Source organism: Apus apus, chromosome 4 (genome assembly GCF_020740795.1).
Source record: "Apus apus isolate bApuApu2 chromosome 4, bApuApu2.pri.cur, whole genome shotgun sequence".
Lineage (NCBI taxonomy): Eukaryota > Metazoa > Chordata > Aves > Apodiformes > Apodidae > Apus > Apus apus.
The window spans coordinates 64,610,094-64,628,290 of record NC_067285.1 but is presented as its reverse complement, the minus strand read 5'-3'; the positions used below and the strand labels follow the sequence as shown (position 1 = coordinate 64,628,290).

General features: G+C 43.0%; 1 protein-coding gene across 2 annotated transcripts; it reads right to left on the bottom strand.

Annotated features, from left to right (window-relative positions):
* Window positions 1-4,812: 4,812 nt before the first annotated feature.
* Window positions 4,813-16,730, bottom strand: TRMT10A (tRNA methyltransferase 10A). 2 transcript variants are annotated; one of them, XM_051619254.1, is made up of 8 exons: window positions 16,701-16,730; window positions 15,030-15,332; window positions 13,843-14,005; window positions 11,957-12,028; window positions 11,401-11,475; window positions 10,282-10,431; window positions 9,016-9,121; window positions 4,813-5,208 (listed from the first exon to the last, which is right to left on the bottom strand). In XM_051619254.1, exons 2-8 carry the CDS (start codon window positions 15,248-15,250, stop codon window positions 5,042-5,044), a joined length of 954 nt encoding a protein of 317 aa, XP_051475214.1. In that variant the 5' UTR covers window positions 15,251-15,332; window positions 16,701-16,730; the 3' UTR covers window positions 4,813-5,041. The 2 variants fall into 2 exon arrangements, with proteins under 2 accessions (XP_051475214.1, XP_051475213.1); XM_051619253.1 differs by lacking the exon at window positions 16,701-16,730 and adding an exon at window positions 16,661-16,679.
* Window positions 16,731-18,197: the final 1,467 nt, after the last annotated feature.

Here is an 18,197-nt window from a genome sequence, read left to right as displayed (position 1 = left end):
CAGAGTGACTGCAGATGTCTGATCACAACAAGCTAGAATTTGCTTCCATCGCTTTCATTATTAGCCAAGAAGCATCACAAATTGTAGTATCCAATGGGAAAGGGAGGGATATGGCTGGGACAGAACAACACGAAATCTCACCATGCAAACCTCAAGATTTTGAAATAAATGCAAACAATGACAGAAATGTACCTGGCACTTTTTCAGGCCTTGTGAGTGAACTGTGAAAGCAGAAGAATTTGGGTTTATCTGTTTTAAACATACCTCTACCAATTATCACAAAACCAAAGAAAGGTGATAAACGGACCCTACTTGTGTTCATTTTCCAGAGCAAGATTATCCAGTGCAGACAGGCTCATGCAAAACATCTTGCTATTTGAGGGGGAAGCAGAGAAGTCCTGTTAGCACAGCATCAAGGACAGCAGAGCCTAGCTCAGAGCAGAGCTCAGTGTACCAGGAGTCTTCACTTCAAATCATGCCTATTGCAGTAGCAACTACCTCCATTCCTATTTCCTACTGCAGGAGAGGAGCTAACACCTGGGGGACAATCTCAGCTCTGGTTTCTCTTGGTGCTCACTCGCTCATGCACCTGCCCAGCCATGAAGGAGGCTGGTGGGTGTGAAGTAACCTGTAGCTGCAAAATGGTCAGCAGAAGGCTGGTCGCCCAGGGCAGTCATTACTCAGCTCCACTTGCTAACTCAGACCACAGACACAGAAACTCATTTGTACAAAATTATTTAACTGGGTATCAGTTTCCCAGATATGCAATTTCTAGACAGCTGTGCAAAGGCATGAGCCCACAGGCTCTTCAAGTGGGAGAGGAGCTGTCAGTGCTCTGAAACTTCCCTTGTCTTAGGTGTAAACACTACAAAGTCAGCTGGAAACCAAACTGGAAGCCAAAAAGCAGGGTAGAGTGATCACACACTGACTGAGCTGTGGTAATGACTTACCAAATGGGCCAGATACTGGACCAAATGCTTCTGGGCCACATTCAGATTGCCTTTATTCCCTATAAATCTCTATCCTGTTTCTTATCAGCTGTCTCTCAGCATGATGCAGTGTTAGCTGAGCCTGAAAAACTTAACTAGAACTCAGAGGCTCACTAATGAACAGAATCAAAATGAAAGCAACCATGTTAACACAATCTCTCAACAGCATGGTTACATTTCTTCCAGGCTGACAAGTTACTCAGCAAGTATGTTAGAGCCAGAAGGGCAATAGTTTGCAAGGATACTTGCAATCAATTACATCTTCTCAGTCATTTCCCTTCCCAAAGCATCTGTTACTGTATTTGCTAGATGTCTGAAAACATGAACTTCCCCAAAGGCACTTCACCGATCCTAGCAGTAAAGGAAGCGCAAGGTTGTGTTTGATTGTGCCGGTCTCAAGATCAGAATTAAAGTCACTTATGTTGGGAAGCATCTCAGATATGCAGAAACCTGTCGATCCACTCTCAACTTTGCCATTCCCCAGTATAAGTGTTGCCCAGTCAAGTTTTCATCCTAAAGGTTGTGCATGTGACCTCCAACACCTGCCTTCATCCCACCTGCCAGCTTTATCACTGACCTGGATTCTCTAGCATGAGAAGCTGAAGCAGATCCTTACAACCACATCAGGGTGCAGCAGGGATGAGTAGTCTGATGATTATTGTAGTGAACCAGCTGCATTTTTATGTCTTCTAATAAAATCAGATGCCCCATCTTCTGAGCTATGACTTGTCCCTACCCCTAACAGCTGGGACTCTGCAGTCTTCAGGATCTGTCTGCTGTTACTAAGAAGGTTCTGACAGTACATCCATTTAAAGGGTCATGCATCCATGTCAAGTATTTCTAAGTATTTTGTGAAGTGCTCTGGTTGCAAACCAATATTCCTCTGCAAGTATTTATTTCTATCCTCCTTCAGAGAGAATAGTCTGTCACTGCAGATCTGGCCCATTCAATAAATACATAAAATCTTAGAATTGTACACTGTGCACAAAAATGAGTTACACACTTTATCACTGATAACTAAATATGGGCAAGTTTCCAGAACTTTCAGAAAAAAAAACAAAAACAAATCAAGAGCTTAGCTCAGATAGCTGCATCAAGAGAAGTGATTAAGTACTGAAAAGCCAAATTCCAGATGCAGGGTGCCTAGAGGCCCCTCACTGCAATTAAACAGACTTGAAAGCCACACTCAGACTCCAATTAATCACAAATCAGATACCAGAAATACAGATTTCTGGTCAATCCACTGTTTTTCAACAGCTGCTCATTGCTGCAGAGGTAGGAGGCACTACTTGGGAAGTCCATTCCCTTCTTCAGAGGCAGCCAGGGACACTCAGGGGTTAAAAAAAAAAAAAGGACACAGCAGGTGAAATACATCAGATGATGCATTTCAGGATCAGATTGAAATACAGCATGAGACCAAGACCACTCAGGATGCATTTCCCAGGGATGCCAGCAAACAGCAATCCTACCATCTTCCACTTTCACACTCAAAAAGACATTGAGAATATGGACTACCTTCCTGGTCTGTCTCGAGAAGTTGTGGCATCATTGCAGGGACTGAAGGTGTCATAAATAGCACAAGCCCTCTTGCCTTTACAAGATACTCTCTCAGGTTCTCTCAAGAAACAGGATTTAGTTTCTCACACTGGGGTGATTTTCACATGTGCCAACCAATTAAACTGTTTTCATCAAAACTTATATTAAACTCATGACAAGAATGACACTTTGGGCTTCCTAACCCACCACTTCTCTGTGAGGACTTCTGCACACCTGCATGCCTGAAAGCAAATCACCACTTCACTCTAGAATGATTGTATCTAGTGCTGGTGATTCCAACAATTAACAGCCAAGCATGTGAAGTGTTTAGAAAAGGGTTAGAAAGCTCACTGGTGCAAGTCCACATCTACCAAGACCAGCCTTTTCTAGATGTCTGCAGAACTCCAAGATACTGAAAGGCTGAGGACAGCAGCAGTAGTCAGAAGGCTGTGCCCATCAAAACCCCAAATCTACTCTTGCTTACTACTCTGTCTCACCAGTTGAGACATCATGAGGCCAGCATCCTGCAGAGACAGCTCACGACAACAGGCATGAACTTCAGCCTACCATGACCTGACTCAGCACAAACAGATAGGTAAACAGCAGCCATACCAACTACCAGTTAAAGCACCAGTGAGGACAGGGAAATACGGAGTTAGCACTAGGAGCCTTCAAAGAACAACATCTCACACCATCTTTTTCTTCTGCGTATTTCTCCATAGATAGGCAAGCTTCAGAATTGTATCAGCTTGATTTAAAAACATGTGCCTGTGCAAAGGTGTGTGCACTTATCTTATTTCCCTGGGGAAGATGTAAGACAGGCTGTGTTTTAAGCCACAAAACAATTCCCTAAGATGCTTACGGAATTCTCCCAGTTCCCCAACTTGTCTATCCAATCTGTTCTTGCACTCTCAAGCCTGAGTAAATGAGGCTTATGAAAGCCTCAGAGAGACTGAAGTCTTAGATCAGATTTAATAGGTACCATGTACATGAACTCTTGTAACTTCACTGCTTAACACACATCAAAGAAACAGTATCATACATGGTGGGTAGACTTATGCTGTACTTTTTGCCACAGAAATAAAAAACCCAATCCTTTTATGAAAAAACTGATCTAGTTTCTGGAACAAAAGCAATCACATTTTTTTAAAGCATAACAAAAAAACCTGCATTACTTGAGCAACAAACCACAATCCACACTTCTAACAGGAGACACTTTTTTATGGTTATTTAAAAGTATAGAGAGAAGTGCCCTGAGTACATAAAGTCATGAACAGTTGGTTGCCAAACCTTTAGAGGCCACAGGGACCTGTAGGGATCCAATTCTAGTTTCCATTTGAAAGCAGTAACAACAGAGGGAGGAAAAAAATGGATACAAGCCAAGTCACACTTGGATCAGGCCTCTGATTCCAGAGCAGCAGAGATGAACAGTTACTATGCTGCATTCTTATGCTCTTCAGCCAACCTGTGTGAAAGCTGCACTTGTTCAGAAGCTGCAGCTCCCTGGCTAGTCCCTAGAAAGTGATAGGGCAGGCTGACAGGGGAGAACTGAAGTTACACTTCCAAGGTATTAATTTCAGTACTATGCAAAAGCACTTAAGTCAGTTAGAGTTAAGTTGAATCAGAACATCCAGCCAAAACTGAGACTATTCTTTTTTTTTTTTAAAGGAAAAATATTTGACAGACAATACAATGCATTGAGGATCATGTGATAAAACAGGTGTACTGAAACCAAGTGACTTGTAAGAAAGGGTTCCTGTCTCCAGGTATTGTTCTGAGACTGTACAATAAATTTTGCTGAGGTTCAAGAATTCATCAGAAGTGCTTGCGCCACCTCAACTCCATGTACACCACCTACCAACCACGGCACACAATTTGTACTTGCACAGACATCCACGCCACTCAAGCTCAAGTATAAAGCACTGGCTTAATCCAACACTCATATCTCATCAACTGACCCCAGCTAATCAAACACACTATATAAACCAGTGTGGCTCAGCTGACAAAGGCAGTTCTGTTGCTTGTGACTGTCTATTAAGGACTCAGGAAAATCAGAACTTTTGTTTGTTTTGGGTGTTCACGCATACTTTGCAACAGGCACTAGTGGTACAGGTTTTGAAGTCACAGGAACGCTTGTCGTTCACTACTTTTACAAAAACTTAAGAGCAGAAATGGAGAAGAATGCATACATTAAAACAGTAGCTCTTGGGAAATACACCTAACTTGGTATGTATAAAAAACAATATTAAAAAAATAAAATTAAATAGCTTCCTTGGGAAACAAAATAAATTCTGTATTTGGCATTAATTTATTTCTTTAGAAAAAAAACTACTAATATGTAAGTTTCAGGGACCCCTTATGTCCAGAAACAGCTCTGGGCCAACTATGGAACTATTGTGCATTGAGACAATTCAGTATCACAAGGGCAGCAGATGGTCTTTGAAGTATAACTACTTCATGTCTCAGTTTCATCCCATGAACTGCACGTCTCCTTCCCTGTCATCTCATTCTGAAGGCTAGTTTCTGCCCGAGTCATTGTCTTCATCTTCTTTTCCAGACGGAGCATGTTTGGACAAATCATTAGCTTCTCCCAAAGGAACAGCCCCTTTCCGCTGTGGCAAGACACTGAAAAAGGCCTCCTTCCAGTCTCTCTTCTCCAGGTATGCAAGGATGATCTCAAACACTGCAATGTCAAGAAAGACCATCAGCTCTTTTACAGGGAGATAAGTGAACTGCTGATAAGAGCACACCCCCAAAGTCATCTGTAAAGAGATTTACATGCATTTGGTTGTGGCATATCCAGAGTAAAGCTGATGCAGTACACGCAGAAGCAAACAAGACTGTTTTACTACTGCTGCAGTCTAAAGCCAAGCACACTTTGTGTCTCCAGTTGTCAGTTACTACAGCAATGCTTTTCTGCAGCATCTCCAGTTTGAATGAATTTCTCTCAGGGACAGAGAGAAATGTCTCCTCAGTAGTTCAGTTCTCACCTGTGCTTTCTATATGGGCAGTAATACTTTCTCATGTTTGACAGAAATACTGTAGATGTACTTTAACAATTCTTTCTCCCCTTCCTAACACATGGGCAGTGCGAAGTCTTTCTAAAAGCTGATATTGTTAGCTTTCTCTTTCATTTCCATCTGAGCTTATGGAAAAAACCCTATTGGTCTTCAATACTGTGATCCTTTCTTGCTATTTCTAATATGCTAACCATAGCTCCAAATTGCATTATATGCAAAATTAATCAGCAAATTCTGATCTTGAAAAATCCCAGGCTATCAAAAAAACCTCTCAACACAGCCTGTGGCTGGGCAGCAGCAGGGAAGGCAGGAAGAGATGCATGGCTGGTAAGTAAGCCAGACTTGGATGGCAGATCTGGGCCAGAAGGGTGGCTCCTCAAGCCTGGGGCTACAGGAATAGTGCTAACACTGCTGGAGAATGCTGACTTCAAAGAATGCACCCAGCACAAGTGTTCTCAATGCCAAGCGACAGCATATGAGAAAGGATCAAAGGAGCAGTGGAAGGAAAAAACCTTAGAGAGAGTTAGGCAGGCGTTCAGAAAGGGAGGAGCAGTATAGATCTCACACCCTCTGAGAGTCAAGTTACAGAAAAGCGTCACATTTACTAGAGGCTTCCTGTATCTAGATTTACTGGACAGCCAGCTGCTCTCTGTGACACTGATATTGAAGATCTGGCCATTTTACTAAGCAGGTAATTCACCTGAAACATACTGTGAAGGTATGAGCTCTCAAAGGACTATATTAATATCACTGTAAGTTACTGCAGAAAGCACCTGTGGCAAAAAATGCTGGCTTAAGAGACAAGAAGAGAGTAAGGAGCACATTTATTCTCCTTTGTTTTGGAATTTCCTTTGTTTGCATAGTAAAAACAACTGATGGAAAAAGAGTGGCTTCCACAGGAGAACAGAGGCTTCCATTATACACTGTAATAGCAACAAAAATATTATGCAAGGACAGAAAAAGGGCGTGGGAACAGCTGGTACACATTATTGCAGACTGGAATGGTGCAATAAGGTCCCTGTAATACATATTGGGATACAAACCTGAATAGAGGGAAACAATTTCTGTCAGCTACACTTGCAGTTGTGTGTGTACCACCTCCCTGGGTAGCCTGTTCCAGTGTTTGATAACCCCTACACTGAACAAGTTTCTTCTAATATCCAACCTAAACCTCCTCTGGCACAACTTGAGTCCATGTCCTCAGGTCCCATCACTTGTTACCTGGGAGAAGAGACTGACCCCCACCTTGCCACAACCTCCTTTCAGGTAGTTGTAGAGAGCAATAAAGTCTTCCCTCAGCCTCCTTTTCTCCAGTCTAAACAACCCCAGTTTCCTCAGTCACTTGTTCTCCAGACCGTCCAGCTTAAGCTTCTTCACGGAGGGTGGGAACCCAGAGGCCAGAATAACCAAATCAAAGCAGAAAGGGTGAGCAATTACACAAAGCAGTGAGGTGGATGTAGTCATAACAAAATACAAAAAAGTCAGTGAAAATACACTTCTCACCTACACAGAATTTATAATACAGATTTGAGAGGCAGCTTGAGTCTGTCCACCTTACTCATGCCAAGTAGCATCTCCCATGAAGCCTGTCTTTTTAGATCTAAGTTGTAAGCTATTAGGATTAGAATATACACCAGAATCTTAATTACAGTTGTTTAAGGTACCTCTACTTTTGATGGTGGAGTTGTGTTTATTTTCTGCCCAAAAAACTTAAGCAGCATACTGCTATAGTATAATCTTTACCATAAAAAGCATCTGTGCATTAAAAGCCTTTCAGCTGCAATTTGAAAACGTTTTAGAAGAGCAAGGAAGGTCAAACTCACACAAAATAAAATCTCAGCAACTAAATTGCAGTGGAATCAGTGCCTAGAACTCTGGCACAAGAAATATGCACAAGACCATAGAGCAGATAAATGAAAACCACATTAAGTCAGCCAATTTATACCCAGCACTCCAACATGTAGAATACTGCTCAAAAAACAGAATATTGTTGAGTACTGCATGCAGTTTTGGGCACCACAACATAAAGAAGACATCAAGCTATTGGAGAGCATCCAAAGCAGAGCCATGAGGATGGTGAAGGGTCTGGAAGGGATGACGTATGAGGAGCTGCTGAGGCCACTTGGATTATTCCACCTGGAGAAGAGGGGGCTGAGGGGTGACCTCATTGCAGCCTATGGCTTCCTCACAAGGGGAAGAGATAGGGCAGGTACTGACCTCTTCACTCCTGTGACTAATTATAGGACTCAGGAAATGGTTTTTCACCCAGAGGGTGGTTGAGCACTGGGACAAGCTCCCCAGGGAAGTGGTCACAGCACCAAGCCTGCCTGAGTTCAAGAAGCATTTGGCTGATGCTCTCAGGCACATGGTGTGATTCTTGGGATATCCTACACAGGGGCAGGAGATGGACTCGATGATCCTAATGGGTCCCTTCCAGCTCGGCATATTCTGTGATTCTGTAAGACGGCGTCCAGAGATGCTGACGCTAGAGGTCAGTGTAAGATTACTGCAGAAAAACTCCAGTAGAAAGCTACAGCTGTATCTTTTGAAGAATAACACAAAGTCCTACTCTTGTCTATATACAGCAACATTTAAAGATTGAGATTTAAAAATCTTGATCTTACAAATACATGTGGCTTGATAATTTTTAATTCCATTGATATACTATGTTTTCCTCCACGTTTAAATAATCTTTACTATCATGCAAACACACACCTCGTCAATGGCATTTTAAGAAAATAAAGTCATCATCAAGCAATGTGTAATATAATAAAATAAACCTGAAATAAAGCAAGGTAAGATAAAAGAACCTGAAGTGGGGCAAAATAAAGACTTGCACAGCATATAAAAAATTTCCAAGAAGGTCCATTTTACATGTATATTTGCTTGATGACACCAAAAGATAATCTAATAATAAAATTTAAAGTTTAGAAGAAATGGGATTCAAAACTCAGTTAATCAATTGCACATTTCAATCAGAACCAGGAAACCAGGTAAAAATACAGTTGTGAAAGCTCAGCAGATGGAGTATGGCTGATACCAAATGAGGTGAGTCTACAGGTAGCTAAGCAGTTACTGCTGAACAAAGCTGTTCAACAGGGTGAAAATATCACATACGTTTACCCTCCTCTGGGATAAAAAACCATGAGATAGTTTCCAGCATTTTACTTACTTACACATTAAGCTTGGAAACAAGACCAGGTTAGCAAGAATGCCAAAATTACTCATGGGACAAACCAAAAGAATAGGAAGCACACTTCTAAGAGGCTGTGTCACCATCCTTTACATTTAACCATATCTAAAATATTTAAAGGCCAAGGCAATTACTGTATTCCAAAGACAACTAGATTAAAGAAATATCAACATAATAAAATAAGATTTAGGTATCTGCACTACAGTACGCATTTTGAGGGTTCATATTCTGAATTATATTCTACAATGATGTTGTTATTTTGTTATTTAAAACTTACCATGATTGACAGCTAACACTTTCCGACTGTTCATCTTGACAAAGTTTCCAAGTGGGAGCTGTGCATGACCAATTCCCTGCTCCACAGCTTTTTTGTAAGTAATTCCCTGTGCAAAAGATACCAGAACAACTGGACTGAGAATCACCATTTCAGATCAGCCCATACAGATTACTACAAGTATCATATTCTGGCAATAGTTTTGCCAGTGCTGCCATGATTTTGCTTTAGAAGATGTTTACAAAAATAAAACTCATCCCAGTTAGCCAATATCTGCTTCAAGGACTAACTCTGGAAAACTTTCTACTTTGAGTATCTGTCACACTATAATGTATGGCCAAAGGGATTGCAAAAAAACCTTGTTCGTGCAGCTGCAACTCCAGAACATGTCAGCCATAGCTTGTTTTAAAGGCAAGCTTATGCTTAAGTACAAAGTTACTCAGCCTGCAGTAACTGTATTTTTGTAAAGAAAGAGTAAAGGATAAACATATTTTGTTTGCTTTTTTAAACCTGGCAATTCTTGTGCCCAAGATGGCCAAAAAAAAAACCCTTTAAAATTGTGTAAATACTTTCTACTGTAATTACTCTACAAAAGATCTGCTTTAGCACCTTCCTAGCCTTCAACTATCAGCTAACTGCTGAAGTACCATTTGGTAAGGCTTAAGATCCATCCCTTTTTTTAGCATCACACTGAAATATTCAATATGTCACCAGACACAGAGTGTCTCTGATGAAAAGCAGTAAGCGTTTTAATTTCCCAGCTGCATTCCCTATGACATTCCAGTTCTACACAGCACGATCCCACGTACAGGTATGGAATCAGATCCCTGAGGCATGTATGTTACTTAGCCAAGCTCTCCTGACAAGCAAACTTATTAAAAAAGGGACATCCAAGATTCAAGCGTTGTTATTCATCTATATTTGGCCACGTGCACACACAGGCGTGCACATGCACACTCACACGTGCATGAACAGAAACCAAACCCTTCTGTCTGAAAATATGGCCCTAAGTAAGCTGAGCAGTGTTATTCATTCCATTCCTATATTTAAAATTAACAGATAATATCATAAAAAGCTCAGCATGTCTGCACTCTGGAACACAAACCACTGCTACCACCATGATTTTTTTTTCCCCATTTCTTCAACATTTTTTGGAAGTTAAGTCTTTTTGAAGAAGTTTTCTTGTTATTTCATTTTGTTAGTTTACACATGAACAGCATTAATGTCAAATAAGATGCCAAACTGTAAAGAAACTAATCCACAGTTTACCTTGTGGTGATTGTGATCCACCAGTCCTCCAATCACATAGGCCTTCTTCTCATCAAGCTCACTAAGAACATCTGGGGAATCTGAGGTAAGATATACTAGGTCTTCTTTCTTTATGACCTCACTATAGTGCTCTGTTCTGATTTGGATATCCTCAAAAAAAGGTAGTTAAAAGAAGTTACATTCAAACTGGTTAATTGCTGGGCAAGCTCTACAGACCCAAGATGCAACCAGCAAAAATAAATCCAATAGTGTGCAGCCATTCCACATCCCCCATTCATGTTTAAGTATGTAGCACAGTCCAGATTGACTTCTGCATAAATAATCGAGTCCCTACAGCACTGACTTCTAAAAATAATCAGGACATTTTGTGAAACCACAAAAGAATTTTACAAATCCTTAAGCTCTTGTGATTCCCTTCAAGCGTTACCATATTTCTCCCAGGGATCCAAATAAATTTCAAGTCCACCTTTCTAAAATCAGATGTAAATGCTTATGTAACATTCCTTGTTTGATAAGAGAGGTTTACGCTGTGCTTTTGCAAGCAGCTATCGCACAAGACATGCTGAAAGTGGAACTGTTTTTATTTACACAAAGTGTTCTTCATTTAAAGTTGCTGGAATACTGGTTTAACAGGGAGTCACGAGGAAAACCAACATGAGTTTGACAAGCTACTTCTCTAAAGAACACTTCTGTGTCGAGAGAAGACATAATGGAAATGAAGGTGCACACAAGACAATCACAACATGATTTCTAAGTCTTAATTTTTGCTAAGAAAAAAAGACCACTGTCAAGACAGACAACTACCAGAACTGCCCAAATCAAGCAATCATCTTAGCATATCAGAGAATGGAATCTACTCAATAAAAATGGGTGAAAATCAGTATGTGTGGAGTTTTTCAAGGAAAAATCAAATCTAGATTCAAGACAAGCAGTCTTTAGCTTATGTAAGTTACATTAATTAAAAGCACAGAGAGACTCATTATTTCTAACATGCCACTGGTCTGATGTCTTAGAAAAACCTGTGTGGAAAATCTACAGGTTCTTCACAACTAACAACCTAGTTAGCAACTGTAATCAGGACTTCTTTCTGTCTTTTTACAGAAACAGTAGATTATTCACCTTCCAGTTCACCCATCCTTTGTCATTTTCATTCATGTTGCTCTTCAACTGTCCCCCATGGCTGGTCAAGTAAAACTTTGAAAAAAACACATAATAGGTACAAAATAGCGAGATGTTAACATGCCTGCCTGTTTCTTCTCTGTACAAGATTTTTTCACCTGTAACTATTAGCTAAAACTCTTTACTATTTTTTAGCTGAAACTGGTACTAACACGATATTCATATAGTTAATGATATGTTTAAAAGTCAAATACACACTTACAGTCACATTTTTTTTTTCTTGAATCTATCACAGATAAAACTGTCAACAGTATTTTAGTGGCATGCCAGTGTCTGGCAGTCTTCACCTGCATGCACATACTTTTTCATATATACAGGGACTTTTATAACATGAGGGTTGAAAACTAATCTATTACAATATAAATAATTTTCTTATTAAAAAGAGGCAGCTTAAATATTTTTTTCTGCTAGAGTTCTCACCACTTGGGCCACAGTTGCCTTTCTTATATGCTTTGTACACAGCAATACAGCCAGTGCTCAGTTTGTTTAAACCTACCTGCACAGGATGAAATGCTTTCCGGTTTTCTGCGTAACACCTCTGGATTTGTTTGTGAAGCTTCTTAACATCCTGTATACAACACAATTTGTTTTTACATAGTCCTTCAGACAGACCACCACAAAATGCTTTACCGTGTGCCAGTCAGAAGCTAAAGAGAGAAAAAGGAAGCTTTTAACTGGCAAAAGTGACGACTGACAAGAGTGTGTGTCAGACCGTGTGAGAGAAAACATCCACTGCAAAGGGATTATGCTGACAAGGAAACACATCTTCCACTGAAGTGTACTTACACACCTCTACCTGTGTGTTTGATTTGCATTATTCTAGGAAACAAATGATACATTATTATTATATGTAACAACATGCTCAAAATTAATCAGGCAGATTTATCACCATGGCAATACTCAGTCTTTCACCCATGTGAAACCCTGAGAATATACAGTTTCTATTTAAGAAAATTAAATATGCATCATTAAACTGAAGAACCCCAGAACAATGCAAATAATTTATTGACCTGATGATTTGGACAACAGGTAACTAGTACTACTTAAAATGCAGCAGGCTTCATTTTTAGCCAATCATGGATTTTTGTACATTTCATAGCTTTACTCTCTCAGTGCCCCAAAAGCAATGTTCTGTAAATATAAGTGATGCCCATTTTAAAATTAAGCATCATTATATTGCTTTTATTCATGTAGTGCTTTGAGAATGTTCTGGTATCTCCAAAGGATTTAAAGTAAACTAGACTTTATCACACCGATATTGATTGCAAGTTTTTACAGACACTAAAAAATACATCTAATTAACCCCATTGCTAAAGGCCACAACTATCTTCACTTACAAAGCTTCATCATTCTGCCTTCCTGGCCGAAGTGCCAGTTTAATATCAGGCTTAACAGGGTTTCTGCCTGACCAAGGAAGAAAACGTGTTTTATGAAGGACAAGGCTCAGCAAGAATGCTGAGGCCCAGACAGCATCTCCAGAACTGTCAAGCGAGTCCTCTAGTCTCTTCTGGGGCACTGTGAAAGGGCTCCTCAGAGAACCAAGTTCCAAAACACCAACTGCAGCTGCCCCAACATTCTGTGGTGAGTGGCATTAGCTGACATTAGGGCTGTACGTGCTTTGTGTTACATTCAACGTGCAGCCAGGCAGACTTTGCAAAAGCTTGAGCTGAAGCAGTCTCACAGCCCAGTCCCTGCCAGGAGCAGAAGGGCTCAGGGCAGCAGGGAGGGGAGAGATCCAACTCAGAAACTAAATGCTACACTCTTACCAGAGGCTGCAAATTAACATACTTTCCTGGAAGAGTTAAAGCTGTTTTGGTCTCTGAACACCACACCAAGGATTTTGCCCAGTGGTTTGGGTATCATGCTAATCTTTCTCCTATTTACCTATCCTGCAACCATCTCAGCCTTCTTTCATCCATTTTAATATTTTAGAGATGGGTAGGGAACAGTATCTTCCCCAAATTCTCATTTCCACAGATAGTTACTACAGCAGTTGGGAGCCTCAGGTCCACATTGAAAGAGAAAGTAACTGGATGTGGTATTTGCAGCCCCTCTAGCAAAACCATTTTGAGGCAGAACTGCATCTAACTTTATGGTGAACACGTGCCACAAACTGTTTCTATCTTCCTGGTATTGGAATCAAACCAACTTACCGCATTTCCATGAAGGCAACCAGAAGCTGTGATAAGCTTACATAAGGGTAAATTCCAAACCCTAAAAAAAATCAGTAACTGACAGAAGTTGGTCTGGGAGACATCACAGTCTGCAACATGCTAATTGTCCTCTGCAAGCTGCTCTCCAGTTCCTGTGCTCTGATGCTGCATCAACACTGTCACTGGAGAACCCTTCAACATTTGCATGTGACGGGTAAGTTTCTTTTACCTTTAGCACCATCAGGTCATCAAAGCTGCAGTCCACAATGAGGCGAAGTGTGCTAGGAACAACTTCCCTTCGCAGGCGCTTCCGGTCGCTCTCTTCACTATTGGAGTCCAATTTTGACTGACGTTCTAGTTTTCTCTTTTGGCGTTTTTCTTTTCGTTTCTGCCTAGAGAGACACACAAACAGACCTTCAAAAGGCACTGCCAAATCTGGTGAGGTATGTGTGATGCACATAAATGCACGCTTCTATGATCAAGATTAATGTCCCATGACTATGGCAGTTTAGAATATCCTGTTGCTTACATTTGTGCTAGGCTGATACCAGCTTGATACACATACCCCAGCTTTGTGAAGTTCCATATATACCTACAAAGACTGGAATGTGGCACAAATTCAATTAAGTCAATGGTGGGAGTCTCGTGGATCTGAGGGTGCTCCAAGTCAGGTCTCATAACACAACCAACCAACCAGACTGCCAAAATCACAGTATCTGAAGCAGACAGTAGAATGCAATTTACCCCATTTCACTGAACAGGTTTTCAAAAGGCTTCTGAAGCAACTGTTTCTTCTGCCTTTTCCCCCAGTGGCAGGAGGCAGTTGGGAGATCAAATTTTGGAGACAGCAACTTTAACTCCCACTGTCTCTGGAAGGAACACTTCACAGTGAGCAGGACAAAGGCAAACCACGATCATCCCATTTGGAGATATGCTTTCTCTCAACAACAGAACAACACAGAAGCTCATCATCTTCCAAAACTATTTTAGCAGATCATAAGTCAACCTAACTTATAGCACAGCACTTCACATGCCAAAAGAAATTATTTTTTCACTCTCTTTGTAACATTGACCAACCCTGACAGCACATGGGAAAGTGCAGCCCGTTCAGAAAGGACCAAGGCCACGTGTTATTTCTCTCTGCTGACAAAACAGAAACATGCAAGTTTGAATCCCTCCTCATGTCCTCTTTAAGTTGAGGAACACATCTAGTATGAAGAGAGGATGCTTACCTTTACAGATTCTTCACATGCAGATGGAGTAGCCTGTGACTACTGCTTTAAACCTGGCATGGGAGAAAACTGGTTCAACTGCCTTGTTTTGCTAAAGCAACCTACGTGCAAGTTCTGCTGACACATCATTATTAGTAGCACTAAATACTACACGATCCTAGGAAAGCTGTTTTGCAAACCATACCTCCGTAGATCTTTCTGCTCTTCCCACTGTTTCTGCTTCAATAGCTTCTTCCATTGCCTCTTGGACATGGGCTCAAGGCATTCTTCCTTGTCTGATCCTGCCTCCTGTCTCTCTACTGGACTGTCACTTGACTTCACCTTTCTTCCCACATTCATAGCTTCAGGGGACATGGTATTTTCTGTTGGCACCTCTGGACTTTCTGTTGGCGTTTCTGATGACATCAGCTTTTGGGCAGGTTTATTGACTTGTTTCTCAACACGTGATAAATATTTATTTAAAAGCAATTTTTTCCCCTCATCAATTCTGTAAGAAACAAAACGTTAGCATGAATGTTATTAACAAGAAGGTCAATCAGAAAAAATATCACTCTACACCTACTGTAAACCTGAATAAAGAAAAAATAATGAGATACGGCTTTTTTGCTGTTGTTGTTTAAAGCTAGATTAGTGCCTGTGCAAACCGTAAAATATAAAATACTAGTGAGATTATGACCCGTATTCAGATCATGTTGAAAACTCTGCCTGCTGCACCTGCAGACATTCAACAGTTTCCAATTAAAAACTCTGTCATAACACCACTGCCTGAGAGTAGGGAATCATACTGGAATAAACATTAAAAAAATAAAATTTACCAGTACTATTACAGGTACACAAAATATTCTCAAGTATTCTCAAACAGAAAAAACTAAAGAGGTATATTGTGATATATATATATATATATATATATATATATATATATATATATATATAAAAAAATAGATTAAAGCTATTTGGGGGTGGAGTGTGAACAAGTTGTACTCCTTCAAAATTAATTAAAATTCTTCTGAGACGCAAAGACACTGGGTAAACCACTGACACAGACCACTGTCAGTGGACAGAATACAGTAAGTAAGGGGATTAACAGACCAAACTGTTACTCAGCAAGACGTTCTGCATTTAAATAAATTACAATTATGCCCTGTCCTTTCCAACACCAAGTGGTATTTTCTCCTATAAGAAGCCCCCCTGTGCTCAAAAGCCAGGCGGTTTTCTAATGATGACCACTTCACCGGAGAACACCGCATCCGCAGACCCAACACGCAGAAAAACAACCCCCCGGCTCCTTGAAGAGCAGGAGAAAACACAGAGAACACCAGAAAATCCGGAGCGTCTTAGCTATCGCGCCCGGATTTCCCTCTCTGGGGCTGTTAAGCCGGAGGGCCCGGGGAGGCGGCAGGGCCCGGCCTGGCGCGGGGGGCCCAGCCTGGCACGGGGGGGCCCGGCCTGGCGCGGGGGGCCCGGCGCGGCACGGGGGCCCGCACCGCCACCGCAGCGCGCAGGCCCCGCGGGCACCGGCTGCTCCACGGACCCGCGTGCGCACACAGCGACCCACGCGCACGTGCCTACGCTCAGACACGCGTCCGCCCGCACACACGCTGCGTGGAGAGAACACGCGCGTGATTTCTGCTCACGCGCCGAAGCGCCTCGGGACTCCACGCCACCAGCCACCTCCCGCCCGCCCGCCCGGGCCGCGACCCCCGCAGGGGCGGCAGGACCCGCGGCGGGGGCCGCGCTCCCCGGGCCGCCGCCATTTTCCCCTCCTCCCCTCTGAGGACAAGCGGAGCCCCCGCCGCTCCCCGCCCCCCAACGCACCGCGGGCAACCGAGGCGGGGCAGGGGGGGCTGCAACGTACCCGCGGGCCGCCCGGGGCCGGCTGGGCGGGTGGGTGGGCGGGCGGGGAGGGGGCGGGGAGGGGAGGGGGCGGGGAGGGGAGGAGCGGCTGCCGCCCCGCCCCGCGCGCGCGCGCCTCGCCCCCCGCCACGACTTCAAGTCCCGGCGAGCAACGGGAGGCGGCGCGTGCCCGAGGGGCGGGGCCGGGCCCGAGGGGCGGGGCCGGAGCGGCGGCGCTGCCGGCCGGGGAGCGGCCGGGAGCCCGTGCGGGGCCGTCCCGCCCGGCTGGTCGGGCATTCGCCCCGGCGCGGTGTGCAGAGCCGGCTCCGCTGGCACCCGGAGCGGCTTCCGGGCAACTAAAAACCGGAACCAGCCGCCACCCGTGGCAGCTGCAGATCAGCCGCGGTTTGGGTGGCTTCCTCCTTGTCGCGTCGTCGCTTACGACACGCGTGGGCGGCTGCTGCGGGGCCGGCGGGGCCCGGGCGTGCGGGCCGAGGGCTGCGACCCCCGGCAGAGGAGGCGCAGGCGGGCCCGCGGGTCCCGGCCCTGCAGGGTGCTGGGAGACGCCGGGCTTCCTCCGCAGCCCTGTGGCTGCGGTGCCTCTGCGGGGTTGAGAGGAGGGAAAACTAAGAAAACCTTATTTTTATCTGATGGTTCTGATGACACTGCTGGGTTCACGCAGCGGCCAGTGCAGTATTTTTAAGTGGTCACATTCCTCAGAGCAGATTTCTAGCTCCAAATGTCCCCCAGCAACGCTGTGTTCCCTCTACCCCCTAAAAAGGGGTATACACGCCTTCACGCTTCATATTTTCCAAGGCCACCACCAATTAGCTCTTTAAGCTCTACTGTCAATACTTAACTAAGGGTGACGTTCTTTCCTCTCCAGATAACTGCACGAAAGAATGCTGCCCTGATACAGGAGTCAGTTCTGCAGACCAGGATTATATGACAAAAATAACTTGGGGGCTGCCTAAATATGTAGGTGTCCATCTGCCCCTGGTTAATGAGGCACACCAAGTTAGCAAACATACAAATGCATGCTACCATCGTACCCTTTTAATCTGCATCAATGTTAATCTCAAGTTTCACTGGTTCCAGATATACATGCTCTTTCAGTTTTACTGCTGGTTTCAGGTTTACTACAGCTATGTTAAAGTCACAAAACTGTACGATGTCACACTGACCTTTAATTGCTGTTGGTATTTAGTATTTGTTGTAATACTTGATTTAATTTGCGATTTGTATTCCCTGCGTTATTTTAAAAGAGCTAGATTTGCATTTGCTTTTGCTAGTGTCTATTTAAAACTTCACTCGTGTCACTGTTAGTATCTGGCTTTACACACCAGCATCACACAAGCCCAAATGTGCTGCTGTCCCTATGAACAATCTTTCATTGTCTTTTGGTCATTAAAAAGGCTGCAGATCAGTTACTCTTTTGCTTGCTTGCTGTTTCAAAAAGGCAAGAAGTCTTCTAACAAATTCACATAACGTTCAGATGTGCTTTTTCTTAGAATGAAGA